The sequence below is a fragment of the Salvia hispanica genome, chromosome 6 (assembly GCF_029641045.1).
Source record: "Salvia hispanica isolate PSC_SH4W2 chromosome 6, Shi_PSC_v1, whole genome shotgun sequence".
NCBI lineage: Eukaryota > Viridiplantae > Streptophyta > Magnoliopsida > Lamiales > Lamiaceae > Salvia > Salvia hispanica.
In genome coordinates, this window is record NC_142697.1 from 42,332,117 (window position 1) to 42,350,967 (window position 18,851).

Sequence of the window (18,851 nt, forward strand, 5' to 3'; positions counted from 1 at the left end):
ATATTTTTGAAATACATTCATGATCATTTTGTTTGATTTGGCCATTTGGGAGTCCAATTTTCCTTTCTTAAAATATTGATATTCATTCCCCAAGTATGCAATTAATGTTTGTTAGTGTATACGAAGTCAATATGATCCACGTATTAAATGTTTTCTATGGACCATGTGATTATACGTGTATTTTTCCAATATTTAAAGGAGCAATGTCACGTCATTATCAATCTTATGATGCAGATCAGCCACAACATTTGTCCTATATTTTCTACTACTATTTGGTATCAATATTATTTATTGAATTACAACTTACAAGTTACAAGAGAGTCGCACTTGATAAACACTTCGACTAAAGATCTTATCAATTAATTAAGCCTTTTAATTTGCAAATAAAGTTTTGTTTTATCAAGTTTTTTTAATATATTTTATCTCTATTTTCAATAATATAAAAAAATTGTAGTATAACTTATTCAATACTTTATCTATCGTGTTCACAATATAGGATTATTCGATACTTTATCAATCGGTACTATCAATTGTAGTAATTTATATATAAAAAACCGGTGGTTATAAAACTAAAATCACTCTAATTTGTTTCCGTTTACTAACTTCATCTTATCTGTTAAATAAGCATTATTCTTTTTAAAATGTAAATATGTGCATATTTTATCTTTTCCGTGATCTTGAAATAATTGATTAAGTTCCTTTCATTCGAATCAACCAGATTATGGATGAAGTTTTGTGCAACCTTTTTAACTTCTAAACATTTGGGAAGGATATTCAATATTTTTTGCTAATTATTACATCGACTAGTTGAGTGACTAATTAATTTAATTATATAAATATAAGACAATGTTGTGGTCCCATGCAATAGAAAAACAATTTAAAATTTCTATATTCTCTCTGCAACATATTGTGATGAATAATGTGTTTGATCGACTGGAAGATTCACAACAGTTGTTAAGCAATCCCAACATTTGATTTCTTATGAATCTAAATATGTGTAGTTCTATAGTGTAATCATTTAATTTCTTAAGGATGAAAGTATGTGTTCTATAGGGTAATCATTTAATTTTTTATGGGTCAAAGGTATGTTTCAGTTCCATAAATTATTCTCTTTTCTATTTGTTCTTGATAAATCATCCTATAGAAGTTTATAGAGTACTCTGTCATTTAATTATTCCAAACAATGCATCCATACGAATTTTAATATGGAGGTAATTGACAGTATATGAAAATATGAACAATTGAACATTTATTTATTTAGCAAACATAAATTTTAGTTCATGTGCATTTATTGAAAGTTTAGATCTTTAAAAGTAGTTATCCCATAAATATTCACAAGAACAATAATGTCATATGATAACAAAAAATTAGAAGCAAGTTTGTCACATACGATACAACAACCAATGTCGGATAAGTATCATGGTCAAAAGAACACCGTCTACACTTGTAATTGCATTATTCCAAATGTTGATATTGCAAACGGCATCACTTTAACAATAATATTTATATATTATCGTTACGTGAATAACATTGAAATAATCCTAAAAAAATACACTTCGATTTTCCTACAACATTGAAAGGTATCCATTTTTAATTTTTTTGACTAGGCAAAGATCATGTGAGTATAATCAATTATAGATCGAGGGTTTAACTGTAATCTCGCATTATATTCATTGGTCTTTTAAGAAAGACTGGGCTTAAGAAGATAAATGGGCCTCACAAAGCCCATCAATTAAACCATTTAAATCAGATTCCATAAGCCCAAAAAGAGGCACTGCTAAGCCTAAAAAGTGTTAGAAATTACAATGAATATAAAAACTGGAGGGGTCACGTACATTTCCTCTCTCACATAAACTTTCATTACAAAATTTTCAATTTTCCTCTCAAAATTTTTACCTTTTGGACGTTCTCGCAACTAATTCTTGTTGGCGAGGGGAAATTTTGAAGCTGCAGCAGAAGAATTCATCTGAATTCCGAAGTGTGGTTGTTTTGATCGGAACAAATTTCTACTTAGTAGTTGGGACTGGATTAGATCTGTTTTTCATCCTTTCCCTTTTACTAAGGGAGGAGACTTAACAGGTCAGTTTAATTTCTCTTAAATGTTTCCTTCTTGAGAAATTTGGATTGTTTTCACTTTAATTCGCGTTTCTTGTTTATCATTGTATTGTTTTCTTCTCCTTGTTGACGTTGAACTGGTTTTTTTCCTCTTCTTTGGTGTAGAGAGATGAAACGGCTGAGAGATGAGGTGTATATGAATAATCCTCAGTTTAAGCGGCCATTCGGTTCGCCGTCGTCTCGCGGGGAATCGTAAGCTCGTTACTTTTTTTTTTTTTTTTTTTTTTTTTCATTTTTTGAAGTTTTATCTTCGTCCCGAACTTGCGTAATATTGTGCGATTTAGCTGTGGTTTTAATGAGGTTTAGCGAACGAGGCTAGTGGTTTTGTGATGGTTTTGCGAGTTAATGAACTGGATTTGATGGAAAGTGGTTTGGATTGGAACTAGGTTAAGACTCATGGATGTATTTGTCGTTTGTTAAAATTGGATTAGGCCGTCTCTGGTAGCTGTCTAAGAGCTCGGAGGGGGAAATGGTGAATAAGGTATTGGGGTTAAGGGGGACAAAATTTTGGATCTTGATGCGTGACGTTATCTTTTAATTTTTGGGGTTTTATCGATCATTTTAGGGTTTTTTTTTATCTTGATTAAGAAGGTCCTTAAAAGGCGCACTTTTTAATTGTAGTATATTTCTATGAATTTATGGATGAATTTTTATTTATCTTTATTATATTTTAAGAAAGTTTAAGATTTTTGCATTATGCATTAATTTAGCCCCTATTTTTTGTATGTGTTCGATGTTTGTTTTTTTGACTTTATTGAATGCTTTTGATTAAGGCATGGGCAATCACAAGCTCCTGGTGGCAGCGGTAATGCTTCTGTAGCTGGTGGCAGCGGTACCGGCGGTGGTGGAGTTGGAGGAGGAGGAGGAGGTGGTGTTAGTAGTAATGGTGGTGGGGCTGGGGTTAGTACCAGTGGTGCTGGTGTTGCTGCTGGTAGCACACAAAAGCTAACTACAAATGACGCCTTGAGTTATCTTAAGCAAGTTAAGGATATGTTCCAAGATCAAAGGGAAAAGTATGATAGGTTCCTTGACGTCATGAAAGATTTCAAGGCTCAAAGGTAAGCAGATTTTTCTTGGCCGGATCTAAATGTGTGTTTGAGAAGTGAACGTGCCATTCCCTGACAACTCTGTTAACTTTTGGTCCCTACAGAATTGATACTGCTGGCGTCATTGGGAGGGTGAAGGAATTGTTTAAGGGACACCCTAATTTAATCCTTGGATTTAATACATTTTTGCCTAAGGGCTATGAAATTACCCTCACTGAAGAAGAGGAGGCTCCACCAAAAAGGACAGTTGAGTTTGAAGAGGCGATCAGTTTTGTGAATAAAATTAAGGTTGAGTCTTTGATATCTGCGTCAGAATAGCATTTCTGAATTTTGTTCAAGAGGGCATTCATTAATGGATAATACATCTGTTTTCTCTACCTGCAGAAACGTTTTCAAAATGATGATCATGTTTATAAATCTTTCCTAGACATCTTGAATATGTACCGGAAGGAACACAAGGGGATAACTGAGGTCTACCAAGAGGTATTCATCTCCCAGAATCAATCTGTTTTTTTTGTTCTTTCTACTTAGATAGGGTTTTGATTGATTGCTTGCAGGTTGCAACGCTTTTTGATGATCATGCCGATCTTCTCGATGAGTTTACCAGATTTCTCCCTGATACTTCATCTACTGCTCCGGCATCTCATGCTTCTTTTGGTAGACATCCTTTCAATCGGTATGAGGAGAGAAGTTCTGCCTTGCCTACAATGCGTCAGTCGCACATAGACAAGGTCTTTTCTCCAACATAATCTTTTTTTACACTATTTGTGGAATCCTCACTTTATTATTTTAGTGCCTCAACTTGTGACTAATTTTTGTGGCCTATATTTTTAGCAGCGGCAACGGAGGGACAGGGTTATTGACCCCAATGGAGAGAGAGATCTTAGTGTTGAGCGTCCAGAAACAGATGATGATAAAACAGTTATGAAGTTGCACAAGGAGAAGAAGCATAGTGACAGGGAAAACAGGGACAGGAGAAATCGTGATCAGGATGATAGAGATCCTGACCATGAGAACAATGGTGATATAAGCATGCAACGACATTCTGAGAAAAGGAAGTCTGCTCGAAAAGTCGAAGACTCTGGTGGGAATTCGACGTTGGGACCATATGATGATAAAGATGCAGTAAAAAGTGAGTTAATGAAGCTTTATCTTAAAATACTTTGATGCCGGTCAGTTCCATTTTCAGCCATAAATGTTGATATACACATGTTTTTTTAGTAAATATAATCCTATGTAGCTGGATATTTAACAGTTCTGTAATTTTAGAACGTTGTAATTGTTCTTAGATAGATTTTCTTCAAACATTCATGTCCCTTTTAATACACAAAAGCTTAGACAGGGACATGGATCCTTCCATACTTGTTGTAGTACTTCTTTTGTTTCTGTATCCTTTTATTTTACCATTTCTATCAGTATTATGTAAATGTGTGCTTCTTGGAATAACATTTAATTTTGTTTTATTTACCAGGTATGTACAGCCATGAATTCAATTTCTGTGAAAAGGTCAAAGAGAGGTTGCGCAGTGCAGATGACTACCAGGCATTCTTAAAATGTCTTCACATTTACAGTACAGAAATCATTACTAGAAAGGAATTACAGAGCTTGGTATGGTCCATATCAATAATATAATATTACTGTAATACGTTTACAAACTTTTTAAGGTATCAAAATATGTGTGTGTGTATGTATATATGTATGTGTATTTTTTCTTTATCTGAGAATTTATTCACTTGTATGTTCTCATATAGTTCTCGTTTCCAACTTATTCTACTTGAAGATCACTTGTAAAACTATTTCATTTTCCACTACCCCCTGCTTTTGGTTTGTGTGTTGGGGGGGGGGGTTTCTAATTATTCTGGTTATTTTTTATTATTTTTTTGCTCTGCTGTGATTCTCATACAGCATGTTTTCAGGTTGCTGATTTACTTGGGAAATATCCAGATCTTATGGAGGGATTCAAGGAATTTTTGGAGCGCTGTGAGCGGATCGGTAGTCAGTTGATTTTCAGTTTCTTGAGTCATAAAATTTTGTATAATTTTTCATTTCTAACAAGTTTCCAAATTTTCAGATGGTTTTCTGGCTGGTGTAATGGGCAAAAGTACGTATACATTCAACTTATAAATAACTCTTACAAAAATTATGAGCGCTAATTCTAATAGTTAAACCCTCCCTTTCCAATAGAGTACTACAATTTGTGTTTTCATTAGAAATTACTCAGCTTTTGGATATCCTTACCTGATAAATTTTTTGATCTGCAGAAACATTATGGAATGAAGGAAATTCCTCAAAATCTGCAAGGATAGAAGAAAAGGAGAAAGAACCAAAGCGTGAAGTGGAGGGAGGGAAAGAGAAGGATAGGTACAACTTAAAATACTGGGGAAAATCCATTCAGGAGCTCGACCTTTCCGATTGTCAGCGTTGCACTCCCAGTTATCGGCTCCTTCCTGAAGACGTAAGTGTCCTTGATGCATATCCAAATATATGCTTTGGAACGTATCATCAGTTCTTTTTTTGTGGTCAATCTTGAAATTGTCTTTATAAAACTGTCTTTGCAGTATCCAATAGCCACAGCTAGCCAGAGGTCAGAGCTTGGTGCTCAGGTTCTAAATGATCACTGGGTGTCTGTGACATCTGGTAGTGAGGATTACTCATTTAAACACATGCGAAGAAACCAGTATGAAGAAAGTCTATTTAGATGTGAAGATGACAGGTATAAAGTCTTTTCAATTTTGGGTTCATGCTTTGGCTCTCCTGTATGACGGCTACAAAGACCTTAGCATTGTTAGTTCATATTTTTTTTAAATGTGGTATGCTGGAGCACAGATCTAGGATATTTGTGAGAGTCATGTTTCCAAAGTTCATTTTACTTGCCATTGATTTTTTGATTATTTATAGCTTGTGTTTCCTAGAATTTCTTTCAGTGTGTAAATAATATTTTATTAAGTATGTTCTTTGTAATTCAGGTTTGAGCTGGATATGTTATTGGAGTCTGTCAGCTCAACTGCCAAGCGAGTAGAGGAACTTGTGAACAGTATGAATAATAATTCAAATGGTTCTGATGCTCCTACACGAATAGAGGACCACCATTTTACAGGTCTGACTCTAATTGCTCAATTAAAACCTATCTAAAGCTACTTTACTTACTTCATTCCATTATTTTCCAGATAATGATTTGCATTTATACTGATAAGTGGATTTCTCCCTCTAATTTCATATAGCTCTCAATTTAAGATGTATTGAACGCCTATACGGTGACCATGGTCTTGATGTGACGGACATTTTGCGTAAAAATCAATCTTTGGCTTTGCCTGTTATCCTCACACGTCTGAAGCAGAAGCAAGAGGAATGGACTAAATGTCGATCTGATTTCAACAAAGTTTGGGCTGAAATATATTCTAAGAACCACTACAAGTCGCTTGATCACCGGAGCTTCTATTTCAAGCAACAAGATTCTAAGAACTTGAGCACAAAATGTAAGTTTAGTTGAACTCCTTGTATTCTCTGACCTTTTATGAGTTTCACTTGGTTCTCATGTTATTTTCTGCTTTCTGTGGACAGCCTTAGTGGCAGAAATCAAAGAAATCAAGGAGAAACGGCAAAAGGAGGATGATGTACTGCTTAGTATTGCTGCTGGAAGCAGGCATGCTATCATTCCAGACATGGAATTTAAATACATTGATTCTGAAGTTCATGAAGATGTCTTTAGGATTATCAAGTACTCCTGTGAGGAGGTCTGTTCAACAAAAGACCAGTTGAATAAAGTGTTGAGGTTCTGGAAAACTTTTCTTGAGCCAATACTCGGTGTTCAGTCCTGGCTGCGTGACTCGGAAACTGATGATGATCATGGTGCCACTAAATGTCAAATACTAAAAGGAAGCACAACTGGCGTAGTTGAAAGTGAAGGCAGTCCTAATGGGAATGCTATGACCACGATATTGAAGCCACCAAAATCGAACTGCAATGGTACCTCCAGTAGTTCACCTGAACAAGCAAATGTCTGCCAAACTGATTTGACAAATGTGGGTGCGTTACCCAAGGAAGGAGTAACTATGTCATCTGGTGAAATATTAACAAATTGTGACATTGCTGGTACTTCAGCCCCTGACGCTAACCCTGGTATGCATAAAAATAGAGCGGTAAAAGTTCATTTTTTATGATAACTATAATTTACTCTCTTTATCAAGTTCCTGCAAAAATATTATGTCCTCTTTTATCCTTGGTATTTGTTTTTTTTTTTGTTTTTTTTTTTGCTTTTTTACATGTATTTAGCATAATTTTGGATGCCTTTTGAAATTTAAGGGCGTAGTGCAAATTCGTCAAAAGTGATTAATGGTCCAATCGAGGAAGGTAGCGAAGGGAAACCTAAAACAGACAATATGTTTTCCTCAGAGGTATAAAATGGTCCTTTTTTTAGGTTAACTTTTCAAGTTCAGTTCTAGATTCATTCTTCCACTTTCTGTTCTACCTTTTTTCTCATTCCCTTTCATTTAGTTTCTAGTAAATTAGGCATAATTCTGTTTCCTTGTTTTTAGGGCGGGGAGACATTGAGATTAAATCAATCAACGACTGGAGAGTTTGCAGAAGGCTCTAAACTTGCTTCATATAACGTTGATCATGCGGATCCTTGTAAAATTGAAAAAGAAGAGGGCGAATTGTCTCCTACTGGAGATTTTGAAGATAATTTTGGTGCATATCCAGATGCTAGCTTGCAAACCTTGCCTGAGAAAAATCATGGGAATGCTGGGATGCAAGGTCAAACAGCCAGTCATGATGAGATATGTGTAGATACTGCTGGTGAAAATGATGTAGATGCTGATGATGAAGACAGTGAAAATATTTCTGAGGCTGCAGAAGATGTTTCAGGCAGTGAGTCTGCTGCTGATGGATGTTCAAGGGAAGAACATGAGGAAGAGGATGATGCAGAGCATGATGATGTTGATGGTAAAGTTGAGAGTGAAGATGAGGCTGAGAATACTAGTGAAGCTCAATATCATGGTGGCGATGGTGCAACAGTGCCACAGTCTGAACGATTTTTGCAGACCTGCAAGCCTCTGTCAAAGCATGTGGCTTCCCCGTCGGTAGGTGATGAAAAGAAGGATCGACATGTTTTCTATGGCAATGACACATTTTATGTGCTCTTCAGGTTGCATCAGGTAAATTTACTCTTGGGGTGTTGTTTCTACTTTCTAGTGTTCCATGTGGTACTTCGATATAGATCTGTCTAATTCCCCTTCTCCTCATCTTGTGTGTAACTCTTTGGTTAATATATGTCAACATCCTTTTTTGCATATAAAATATTCCCAATTTCTAGTTTTTTGTTCTCCCACTTCCCTTGTTGATGATATTATTAATATTTTTTTCATTTCCCCAGACACTGTATGAAAGAATATTATCCGCCAAGGTAAATTCTGTATCTCGTGAATCAAAATGGAGAACCACAAAGGAAGCTAGTTCTGATCCTTATGGGAGGTAATGTAGTCGCATAATTAGTTTTTATCATCTCAAAAGCTACCAAACTTTTAATTTTACGCAGTCATGTTTACTTCAGGTTTATGAGGGCTTTATTTAGTTTACTTGACGGATCTTCTGATAATGCCAAATTTGAAGACGATTGTCGATCTTTGATTGGAAACCAGTCATATGTGCTTTTCACACTGGATAAGTTGATTTATAAGTTGGTGAAGCAGGTAATCTTTTAATAAAACTACGCTTTGATTTTGGTTCGTTTAAGATTCAGCTCCTACATTGTCTATCTGTGTTTCTTTCTGCAGCTCCAAACTGTTGCAACTGATGAGAACGACCTGAAGCTGCTTCAGCTGTATGAATATGAGAAGGCAAGGAAGCCCGAGAAGTATGTTGATTCAGTTTATTATGAAAACGTCCATGTTGTTCTGCACGAAGAGAATATATACCGGCTTGAATTTGTAGGTTTCGATTGGATTATATCTTTCCATCACTATATTGACATATGCCGAGTTTATTTGTATAATAAGCTATTTTTATGCTTGCTGCAGACATCTAATTCTACCCACTTATCCATCCAATTGATGGATGATGGATGTGAGAAGTCTGAAGTTGTTGCAGTTTCGGTAGATCCTAACTTTGCAACCTATCTGCATAATGATTATCTTTCAGTTCATCATGGAAAAAAGGAGTCATCAGCAATTATGCTGAAAAGGTATTCTTATACTAGTAATTTCCAATTGCACAACTTGAAACATGCAAGCTTCTCCCCCACCCTTTATTTTTGACATGGGCAAAACTCTTGACTAATTAAAATTTGGTGTGTGCGTGACTTTATGCTTTGCAGCATAGTAAACGTTGAAACTGGATTTGCAAATATTTCAAAAAGGTCTTAAAGGCTAATAATTAGCGAGGACAAGAAATGTAACGTACCTGTTATTTTGTGTCATTTTCCATTGTGGTTGGGTAATCAAAGAGAAGTAAATTGGAGTTAAAATCACAACGATTATATTTGTAGTCAGTTTCTAATCTATATGGGGTACATGCAGGAATATGCGCAAGTATAGTAATTTGGATGAATCTACAGCTTTCTGCAGGGCAACAGAAAATGTCTTGATCATGAACGGCTTGGAATGTAAGATGGCCGCCACCTCATCAAAGGTATGGTTTGCCTATTGGATTGGATTTGAGCTTGTTTTTGACGTTGTAACTCGTTTTGTCTTGTATAAGATTCTATGCAATTTATGTTCCCCATACGGGAAGATGTTACACGTGCGCATTATGGTTCTTTGTCCCTCTCTCACATGTATACACATGCACATGCATTCATTCAGAGGTACTTAATATAAATGCTATTTCTAAGAACTTCCCTTTTTGTTTTAGCCAATTTGACATAATGTCATTCTTTATGCAAGAAATTGTTTCTTGAACCTCACTGTACCATTGCTAGGCATTTGATTTCTCTCATTTCTAACCTTCCCAAGTCACTCAATATGCAAGTTTTGATTTGTCACCGTACTGGACCTTTTTTCATCTTCCTTAGCATACACATGCCGTTTTCCTGATATTAGAGGACATATTGTTATTTTTCCATGGAAGTGGGTTGATGGTCCTTGTTATATTGTTGAAATTCCATTTCCAATTCCTATAATTTCAGATCTCATACGTCCTCGACACAGAGGACTTTTTTATTCGTCTGGGAAGGAGAAGGGAGAGAATGAAAGAACGACAATCGCAGAAAGCCCAGGCAAGGGTAGAACAGTTTCGCCAGTTTCTGACGTCTTCTGTGAGTTAGCAGTCCCTCTCTGATGCCTTTAGGTACGAATACATTACTCTTCTTCTGGAGTTCAATTAAACTTAGAAAACATGTCGCTCTTTCATTCAAGACGTTGTGCAGTGTCTTGAACGGATGTCCTTGTTTTTGGCAGATTTTACTCCTGGAATTTGACAGGTACATAATTGCTCGTGCAACTTATTTATTTACTTGTCGATGAATCAAATAACAAGGAAGCATCGAGTTGGTTAGGATCGAATCATCTCTCGAGATGAAGCGAAAATGGCGCAAGAGTGCTGTTTCTGTGTACATAGTGAGGAGGGTTCCACCCCCTAACCTTGAACTGAATAGTTGCATGTTTATTAGATTGTGTTGGTTTTGGGCTTTGTTGTACTGAGCTACTTGAAATGTAAAAGGTGGCAAATTGGTGGGATAGGTAGAAATAGTATAGCAGAATTTGATGTTCAACTATTCATTATCTTTTTTTTTGTGGAATACATATAAAAATATGTGAATATAGTTCACTTTCTATTTATTGTTTCTACACTTTGATGTTGCAAATGAGATCTTTTAGAATTTCATAAAAGATGTCATCCGCTGTCTAGGAAAAATTTATAATACATGATTTTGTTTGATGGCATGCAATATTTCTTTTAGTTTTAGTTATTAAAGGTAAAAAAAGATATAGGAATTATAGTCAGACCAAAGAACATATTTAGGGAGCTAAAAGAAAATTTCATCAAGTATTAGTGGGGAACTTCCTAATGTTGACTTATTCCTTCTTGTTGACAGGAGTAATTCTACAACAATTTCTCTGCCTAGTTCTGATTAATTTCAATAATCATGTTACCCATTTGATATCTTAGTCAACAATCATAATGATCTCACAAATATTGTATCAAGAGTCAAGACAATTAATTTGCTTTAATCAATAAGTAAATGAAATATTTGTACACTATTGTTTGGATGAGAATGTGATCAAATCTGGATCTTTGAAAAATGTCAACAGATCACAAAAAAGCATGAACAGGAAAATGTCAACAGAATTTCAACGGGTCAATGATTGATGTTGTGTTGATATTGTGTTGATACTGTGTTGACATTAAAATCTTGAAATTTTACACTGTGTTGATATTGTATTGAAACAGTGTTGAAGTTGTGTTGAGGAGTTTTGAGTTTGTACAATATATAAGTTCGCATTTTATCACTACCCTGTTTGTATGAAAGTGTCAAGTGAATATGATACTGTCGAGTACTACCTAGCTCTATTTACGAAAAAGTCTTGTTTTTTCATGTTAGTTTGTTAACTAAAATTAGTTTTTATTTATATGTGGTAAATTTCTATCTAATGACACGAGTTCTATTTTTTACTATTAATATTTTATCCACTTTTTCCTTTATTTTTTCTATTTTTCATTAAATTTCATTATTTATAATCAAAATTATTTTTTATAGAGGGAGATAATATTTTTTATTTTTATTAGTTATATATTAAATATTGTTAATCAATATCAAAATTATTATTTTTTGATATTGTTAATATTTTCAAATTCATCCCAAAACTTAAAACAACTTTTTGTAATTAGCAGTTCAATCATTAAATTATTAAATACGATCTGCAGCATATGCCAAAAATGAGAGGAGAGTCCTGCAATTCTGCCACCTCACCGACCTAATTAAATACGTAAATAAATTAATAGCAATATACTAAATCGTAATATTGTGAGAAATTATGTGGTGTGAAGCATGGAGGACTTAATTAATTTCTTTTTAGGAATGTCTCTTTTATGCAGCAAGGAAGCATCGCAGAAGTAACCTACTTTCAATTCCAAGTAGACAAAACTGAAGAAAGAGAGAAAAAAAAATACTCGTAATTAAATTTTATTTATAGTGAATGAGACCACTTTATATTGGAAAGAAAATTTTTATAAATACAATGTGACTAATTTTTATAACCAACTAAAAGTAAGAAAACAATAATACTCCTATTTATCGTGAATGTAAGTACTAATAAGTAGTACTACTATTAATTTAGTTTTATCTCTCGAAGCATAATATTTGTTTAGAACGTTTTGTCAATAAAAGTTTTTTCTAATTATTTTGATCTTTTCACCAATAAAAATATTATTTTATTTTTATTTTAAATAATAAGTAGATTTCACCTTCTGTAAAATCATTCCATTGATATTTTATCAGAATGAATATTTTCTTTCTTCTCACTAGTGTTAAACAATTCTTCTAGACATATGAGTATTAATTAATGAATAAATATTACTTTCTCTGTCTCATCCAAGATGTTCACCTTTTCCTTTTAGTTTGTCTCATTCGAAATACTTATTTTCTATATTTAAAAATAAATTCATTTTTCATCTCTCATCTCTCATTATTAAAATATTCAACTGCTATTTTTTTCTCAATTTATTTTACCTAACAACTTTTCCTAAATCTCGTACTCCATTTCTTAATAAATGCTACTAGTCATTTTGAGTGGGACGAAGAAAATACTATGTAGGATAAGTACAGTGTGAATCAAGTAGATCATGAAATTAAGTAGGTAAATAATGAGAGAATGTTTTGTTGTACACATTAATAAAGAAATACGTACTAGATTAAAGTAGGTAAGAAAATTAAATAATACTTGAATAAATAATGAGAAGAGATTAAAGTAAGAGAATAAAAATGATCAATTTTGACAAAAACATAAGTCATCTTTAATAAAACAATTCAAAAATAAATATTACGACTCAATAGTCAATACTAGGAATATTATAATGATGCATATACTCGTATTGAATAATATTCCATTACTTATTCAACACATCTATTTATATTACCACTGAGTGATAATGATGCGGTGAATTATTCCCCAACCAACCCCAAAATACTGTTGATAATCAAACAAAGCAAATTCAAATTTTCAAATTCCAATTTTGGTGGCATTCCATCATGTGTCAGAAAACGCGTTTGCGTATGCTCTTATAAATCTTCTTCTCCATCAACCTCTCTTCACTCACATCTTCAAACAATGATAAAATCGTTACTCCTAACGACACTGGCTCTCCTTGTATCTTCACCTTCAGCAATCCGAATCCCTCCTCCTTCCATTTCCGACTACAACCAGTCGCCGGAATACTCAAACGGAGACCAATGCCAAAGCCTTCAAGCTTCAATCTGCCATCCTTCACTCATTCACATCGCCACCACTCTCGATTTTAAATACCTGCGAGGCTCAATCGCATCCGTCCATTCAATCCTCCGCCACGCCGCCTGCCCGGAAAACATCCGCCTCCACTTCATCACCGCCGATTCCACCTCCGCCGCCGCCGATCTAGCCGCGATCGTCGAATCCGCGTTCCCGCGCTTATCCTTCAAGGTCTACCCCTTCGAAAAGGAATCCGAGGTCAAGCAGCTGATCTCTTCCGCCGTCCGCCCCGCCCTAGAGGATCCGCTCAACTACGCGCGGATCTACCTCTCGGAAATCCTCGATCCGTGCGTCAGACGCGTCGTCTATTTAGACTCCGACACGATCGCCGTCGACGAGATCGAGAAGCTGTGGTCGACGCCGCTGACGAGATCGAGAGTGATCGGAGCTCCGGTGTACTGCAACGCGAACTTGACGAGCTATTTCAACGCCGAATTCTGGTCGGATCGGAGCCTGTCGCGCGCGCTGGAGGGGAAGGGGGCGTGCTACTTCAATACGGGGGTGATGGTGGTGGATCTGGAGAGGTGGAGGAGCGGCGGCGATTATACGCGGAGGATTGAGTGGTGGATGAAGACGCAGAAGGAGAGGAGGATTTATGAGCTAGGTTCGCTGCCGCCGTTGATGCTGGTGTTTGGGGGGGAGGTGGAGGGGGTGGATCATAGGTGGAATCAGCACGGTCTAGGTGGGGATAATGTGGTGGATAGTTGCCGGAGATTGCACGGCGGCGCGGTGAGCTTGATGCATTGGAGCGGGAAGGGGAAGCCGTGGGTCAGGCTGGATCGGGGCAGACCCTGCCCTATTGATTATGTTTGGGCACCCTTTGATTTATATAGGTTTGCAAAGTACTCCTAGTAGAGTATCAAAGCATTTTTTAATTCTTTTTGTAAATGAAAATGTGCAATAGTATTTATTCTTTTTCCAACTCTATATACAATTTGTTCATTCGTTTTTATAAATTACTATGCGTTCGTTTTTATTGTAAATTTATTAGTACAAGTGAAAGAAGGATGAGAAAATTCACTCTTCAAATTCATTTTTTGGATGACGTCAGAACGTTTGAAGCACAATATTCATTTATCGAAATACAACATGGTTGATGAGACAAAACACGCTATGAAATGGAAATGCTGAATAATACTCGCTCTTTACGCGATACATTGTCTCATTTTCCATAATGATTTTTCATTTCCCCCATAGTGATTCAAATCCACAGCTTATTGAATTGGGAAAAAACGTTTTTCTAACAAAGTTGCACTTCATCGAAACAATATTGTTGGAGGAACATTTGATGCATGTCTGGATTAGGCAGTCTGACTGGCATGTGTAACAATAATCTTAGAGGAAGATATAATCATGAAGTTACTAGATAAATTCGAGACAAATTCGGTACATATCTAAAAATGGGTGATTGGCATTCGAGCTAATTAATTGTTAGGCAAAGCATAAGAGAGAGCCTAATTGCTGTCTAATTTAGTGTTCCGCATTCCACACGCAAAAATGTACAGAGGATGTATTATTTTTAAATTATTTGAATATAAAGTAATGTAAAACTGGATAAATAAAAGTTTAAAGGCAAAATTATGTAAAGGGTGAAAGAAGAATATACATCCCTCTTTGTACTTCATCATAACAAACCAACAACACAATTTAGATGCAATCTGTTCTCCAACCCTCTTAGATGGTGGCCCAGTAACATGCACCTGCACGAAACAGCATTCGCCTTCGTCACGACAATGGTATGAAAAAACCCACATACACACATTATTTATTTGCTTCAAGAAACAAAGGACAGCAGTAAAATGAAGGGAATTATTTCACAATTACCAGAAAAGCAGCTTGGCCAAATAATCCCGTGATGTGCCAATGGTATCACAAAGTTCATTATCCCTATCTTCGTAGTTCTGCATGCTGTCCCCCTCATAATCTGGGGTGGCATCGTCTTTGAAAAATTTCCGCAGAGCATTTTGAGCAAGTTGCTGGATGATTTCCTCCACCTCTGGCGATGATGGTCTAGATAACTCGGTTACCTGAAGCAAAATGTCAGAGATACATCACTGTTGATATTTGAGATTCAAGATATGTGGACATATATTGTAAGGAATATCGACTTACCATATCTGAGTCCAGGGACCTCAAGTACTCCAACAAATTGTTATCGCTCTTTGTTATATGCTCTATCTCCAAGTTTTCCTGTTTCCGAGATTGAAGCTCCTGAGGGAACATCCGATCAGAAGCCATCAAGATACATACCAATAGGAATTCCATCAGAGTAAAAGTTGGAGATAGAATAAAAGCAAATAAGTAACATTACACCAATATCTGAAGGGATAATCGATTTTCCAAAAAAGATAAAGTCAAGGGGCAACCAAGTTGTGATCTAATCTGCCAGAGGGCATAGAAGTTGAGTTCAGGGAGATTCACTTGAAGAAGCATAGTTCATATGGATGCGATATAATCATGTTATGAAGATTCAACAATGTAAACCCGTAATTACATCATGATGCATTAGAAGAACATGTCCATGAAATGGTGAAGATTATACAGTGCTACTATATTTTGACTTTGTGACTGGTCATTCAACTGATTTAAATCCAATCAAAATGAATCAATCAGCAGAAACCTAGACCACAGTGTTAATCAAAAAGCATCCTTCAGCTGGCCACCTGATACTAATCCATGAATCTTTCACAAGGAACTAGAGTAATAACTTGGTGTATAAATTTTGGCAATTTAATGAAAATTATTAGTGCAATCTCAATCAAAACTTGCTCAATCTATAACTGCAAATTTCATCCACCTGATCAACATCATATAATCAATCAATGCCCACACAGCAAGTTCTGTAGTTACTTAATTCAACTAGACTACAGTAAACTAACCTTCTTTGCTGTGGACAACTCCAGTTCCAATTGCTGAATATAGTTCAATGCTTCTGGAGGCAAATCCCCAAAAATCTGAAGATTCGTATTCTCCAATTCTTCTGCACAACTTTCAACTCCGGCACCAACACCGCTACCATCGCTTCTATCCCACCTCACCTCCGAGGCCCCATCACTCTCCGCATATTCAGACCCCTTTGAACTATCCGGCGACATATCAAAATTCCTCATCAACAATATCCTATACTCTGCATTCCACAGTGTATACCTACAAATCAACATAGACAAATTACATGAAATCAGTATCATTCAGTTGCTGCCAAACTGACACTACTACTAAAAACATGATAATTTTCAAACTAACGATTATCAATTTCAACAATAACTGATTAAATTACACATCAATCAACAAGGACTATACATCACAAGCACAGAATCACACATATATACGGACGCATCTATTGAAGAAATTCAATTAGTGAAAAGAGTATTCAACGAAGATCTAATTACCCAGTGACGATGGATGAAACTAGGAGACGATTGAGCGGGTGCTTCGAAACCCTAACCGTAACGGAGAACTGATCCGAAGGCAGAAGTCCGAGCATCGTGGATATCGTCTGCTTCATCGAATCCTTAGCCGAATCCGAAACCCCCTTCGAGATAACCGTATTGTCGAACGGCTCGATTTTATTAAGCATATTCGCTATGACGGAGAATTCGTGCCCGAAGCCGGATTTCCTGGTGGAGACGAACTCGTCGGAGACTCCACCGCCGTCGACGCCGGAAATAAGGCAGCTGATCGCGGCGCGCTTCCTCGGCGCCGGCCGGAGCAAGGGGCGGATGAAGTGGCGGTGCGCGAGCGGCGGCTGAGCCGAGAGGGTGGGTTTAAGGGATAAATCGGAGGCGCGTGATAATAGGACAGCCCTCGCCGCTGCCGAGGCCGCCATGAATCTGCTTGTGCAGTCGAGATTTTCCCGGCGGAGGAGCTGCGGTGGTGGAGGGGCGTCGCGTTCTTACCTACAAATCTGTGTCATGAGCCTCAGCCCACCCAATTTCTGCTGATATTGATTTCATCTTGGTGATGCGTTTGTCAGGTAATTGGGCTTCTTGTTTGCCTTAATTACGGATTCGCCATTCAAGGTAGTGACGTCACTTCGTTCAAAGATTCCTCTTGTTTAGAGTGAGAATAATATAATTAAAAAGAGAAAAATTAAAGGTAGATGAAAAAGTGTATACATGAAAAGTAATAAATCATATAAGAGTTATTTTTGTAAAAATTGTTATTTATAAAATATATACAAATAAGTCGAGCTTGATGAACATGTTTTTAGTGAGCTTAAAAGCTATTGATGCTTATTTTAATACTAGCTTATAATGTGTTTAAAATTTAATACGGTAGCTCATTTAGAAAAATTGATGAATAATTGTGAAGTACTACAAAGTAGCTCAACTTTCCACTATTTGGTAGGGGCATTAATCCATAAAACTTTCTCAACCATGATAATATCATGTGCCTAATTTCACTAGACTTAAAATATTTTATGAATGCGTAGTAATATTGAATTAGCTATTTTAGGATGGTATTTTGTCTTTCCATTTCGTGTGGACATCTATAATTCTAAATTCAATAATACTACTAGTAGTTAACAATTAATAAAACGTTATAAATATGTATTAACAATGACTAATTAAATAGATGTATCAAATAACAAATTGGGACTCCAAAAATAAAAGATGTTTCATAGCAAAGTTCAAAAGAGTCACGACTTCTAAAAATATGTCTCATTTATGTAAAGTATATAAACCAACATTATCACTACTAGAATCGTTATATTTACCGATATTTTTCGACAACTATGTTTATATATAATAATCCGAGTTGCTAAAAATAAAATAACTTATGATGATAAATATAATTAAAATGAACGCCCAGTATCAAATGGGGCCCCATAATTTGATCGTGAGATTCAGTGAGTTTGACAATTGAAAAGTAATTGGGCCTATTGGATTTGGTTGGAGCAATCTTAAGCACAAACTCAAATTGATATTGACATCTATTTACGCCGACCAATAAAATTTGCAGAAAATTATTCAGGTTACCCAACTTGATTATTGAAAATTGCAATAATACTATTTTAATTTCTTTTCGCATATTGTCCATTGTCATGGACTGACTCATGGTAATTGGTAAGGTTGCCACTTTTATAGTCAATCGTATAAATGTGTTTTTAATGTTTACTATTCTGTCGACTATTTTAACTTTTGACCGACCACCATGCTGTCAAATAGTGGAGAACCATTATTAATTGGATTATTGGAAAACGAAAGTCAAATGATTTAATTACTAGTACGATTATGAGTTGAAGTAT

At 35.8% G+C, this 18,851-nt stretch overlaps 2 protein-coding genes and 1 pseudogene across 6 annotated transcripts; 2 read left to right on the forward strand and 1 right to left on the reverse strand.

Moving 5' to 3' along the window:
• The first annotated feature begins 1,840 nt into the window (after positions 1–1,840).
• SNL2 (SIN3-like 2) lies at positions 1,841–10,936 on the forward strand. Of its 5 annotated transcripts, none has more exons than XM_048102339.2 (24): positions 1,842–2,079; positions 2,221–2,307; positions 2,889–3,173; positions 3,266–3,449; positions 3,546–3,644; positions 3,719–3,892; positions 3,996–4,293; positions 4,633–4,769; positions 5,078–5,156; positions 5,233–5,262; positions 5,423–5,616; positions 5,720–5,874; positions 6,128–6,258; positions 6,383–6,637; positions 6,723–7,280; positions 7,464–7,555; positions 7,697–8,317; positions 8,536–8,633; positions 8,713–8,851; positions 8,936–9,088; positions 9,179–9,342; positions 9,677–9,788; positions 10,285–10,445; positions 10,556–10,936. In XM_048102339.2, exons 2-23 carry the CDS (start codon positions 2,225–2,227, stop codon positions 10,420–10,422), a joined length of 4,179 nt encoding a protein of 1,392 aa, XP_047958296.1. In that variant the 5' UTR covers positions 1,842–2,079; positions 2,221–2,224; the 3' UTR covers positions 10,423–10,445; positions 10,556–10,936. The 5 variants fall into 5 exon arrangements, with proteins under 5 accessions (XP_047958300.1, XP_047958296.1, XP_047958297.1 ...); XM_048102340.2 differs by having other exon boundaries at positions 5,078–5,153; XM_048102341.2 differs by having other exon boundaries at positions 3,999–4,293.
• Positions 10,937–13,329: 2,393 nt separating this feature from the next.
• Positions 13,330–14,559, forward strand: LOC125203928 (putative galacturonosyltransferase-like 10 pseudogene; annotated as a pseudogene).
• Positions 14,560–15,101: 542 nt separating this feature from the next.
• On the reverse strand, positions 15,102–17,528 carry LOC125207910 (seed maturation-like protein). The gene is made up of 5 exons (XM_048107423.2): positions 16,993–17,528; positions 16,483–16,750; positions 15,716–15,814; positions 15,428–15,630; positions 15,102–15,303 (listed from the first exon to the last, which is right to left on the reverse strand). Exons 1-5 carry the CDS (start codon positions 17,427–17,429, stop codon positions 15,228–15,230), a joined length of 1,083 nt encoding a protein of 360 aa, XP_047963380.1. The 5' UTR covers positions 17,430–17,528; the 3' UTR covers positions 15,102–15,227.
• Positions 17,529–18,851: the final 1,323 nt, after the last annotated feature.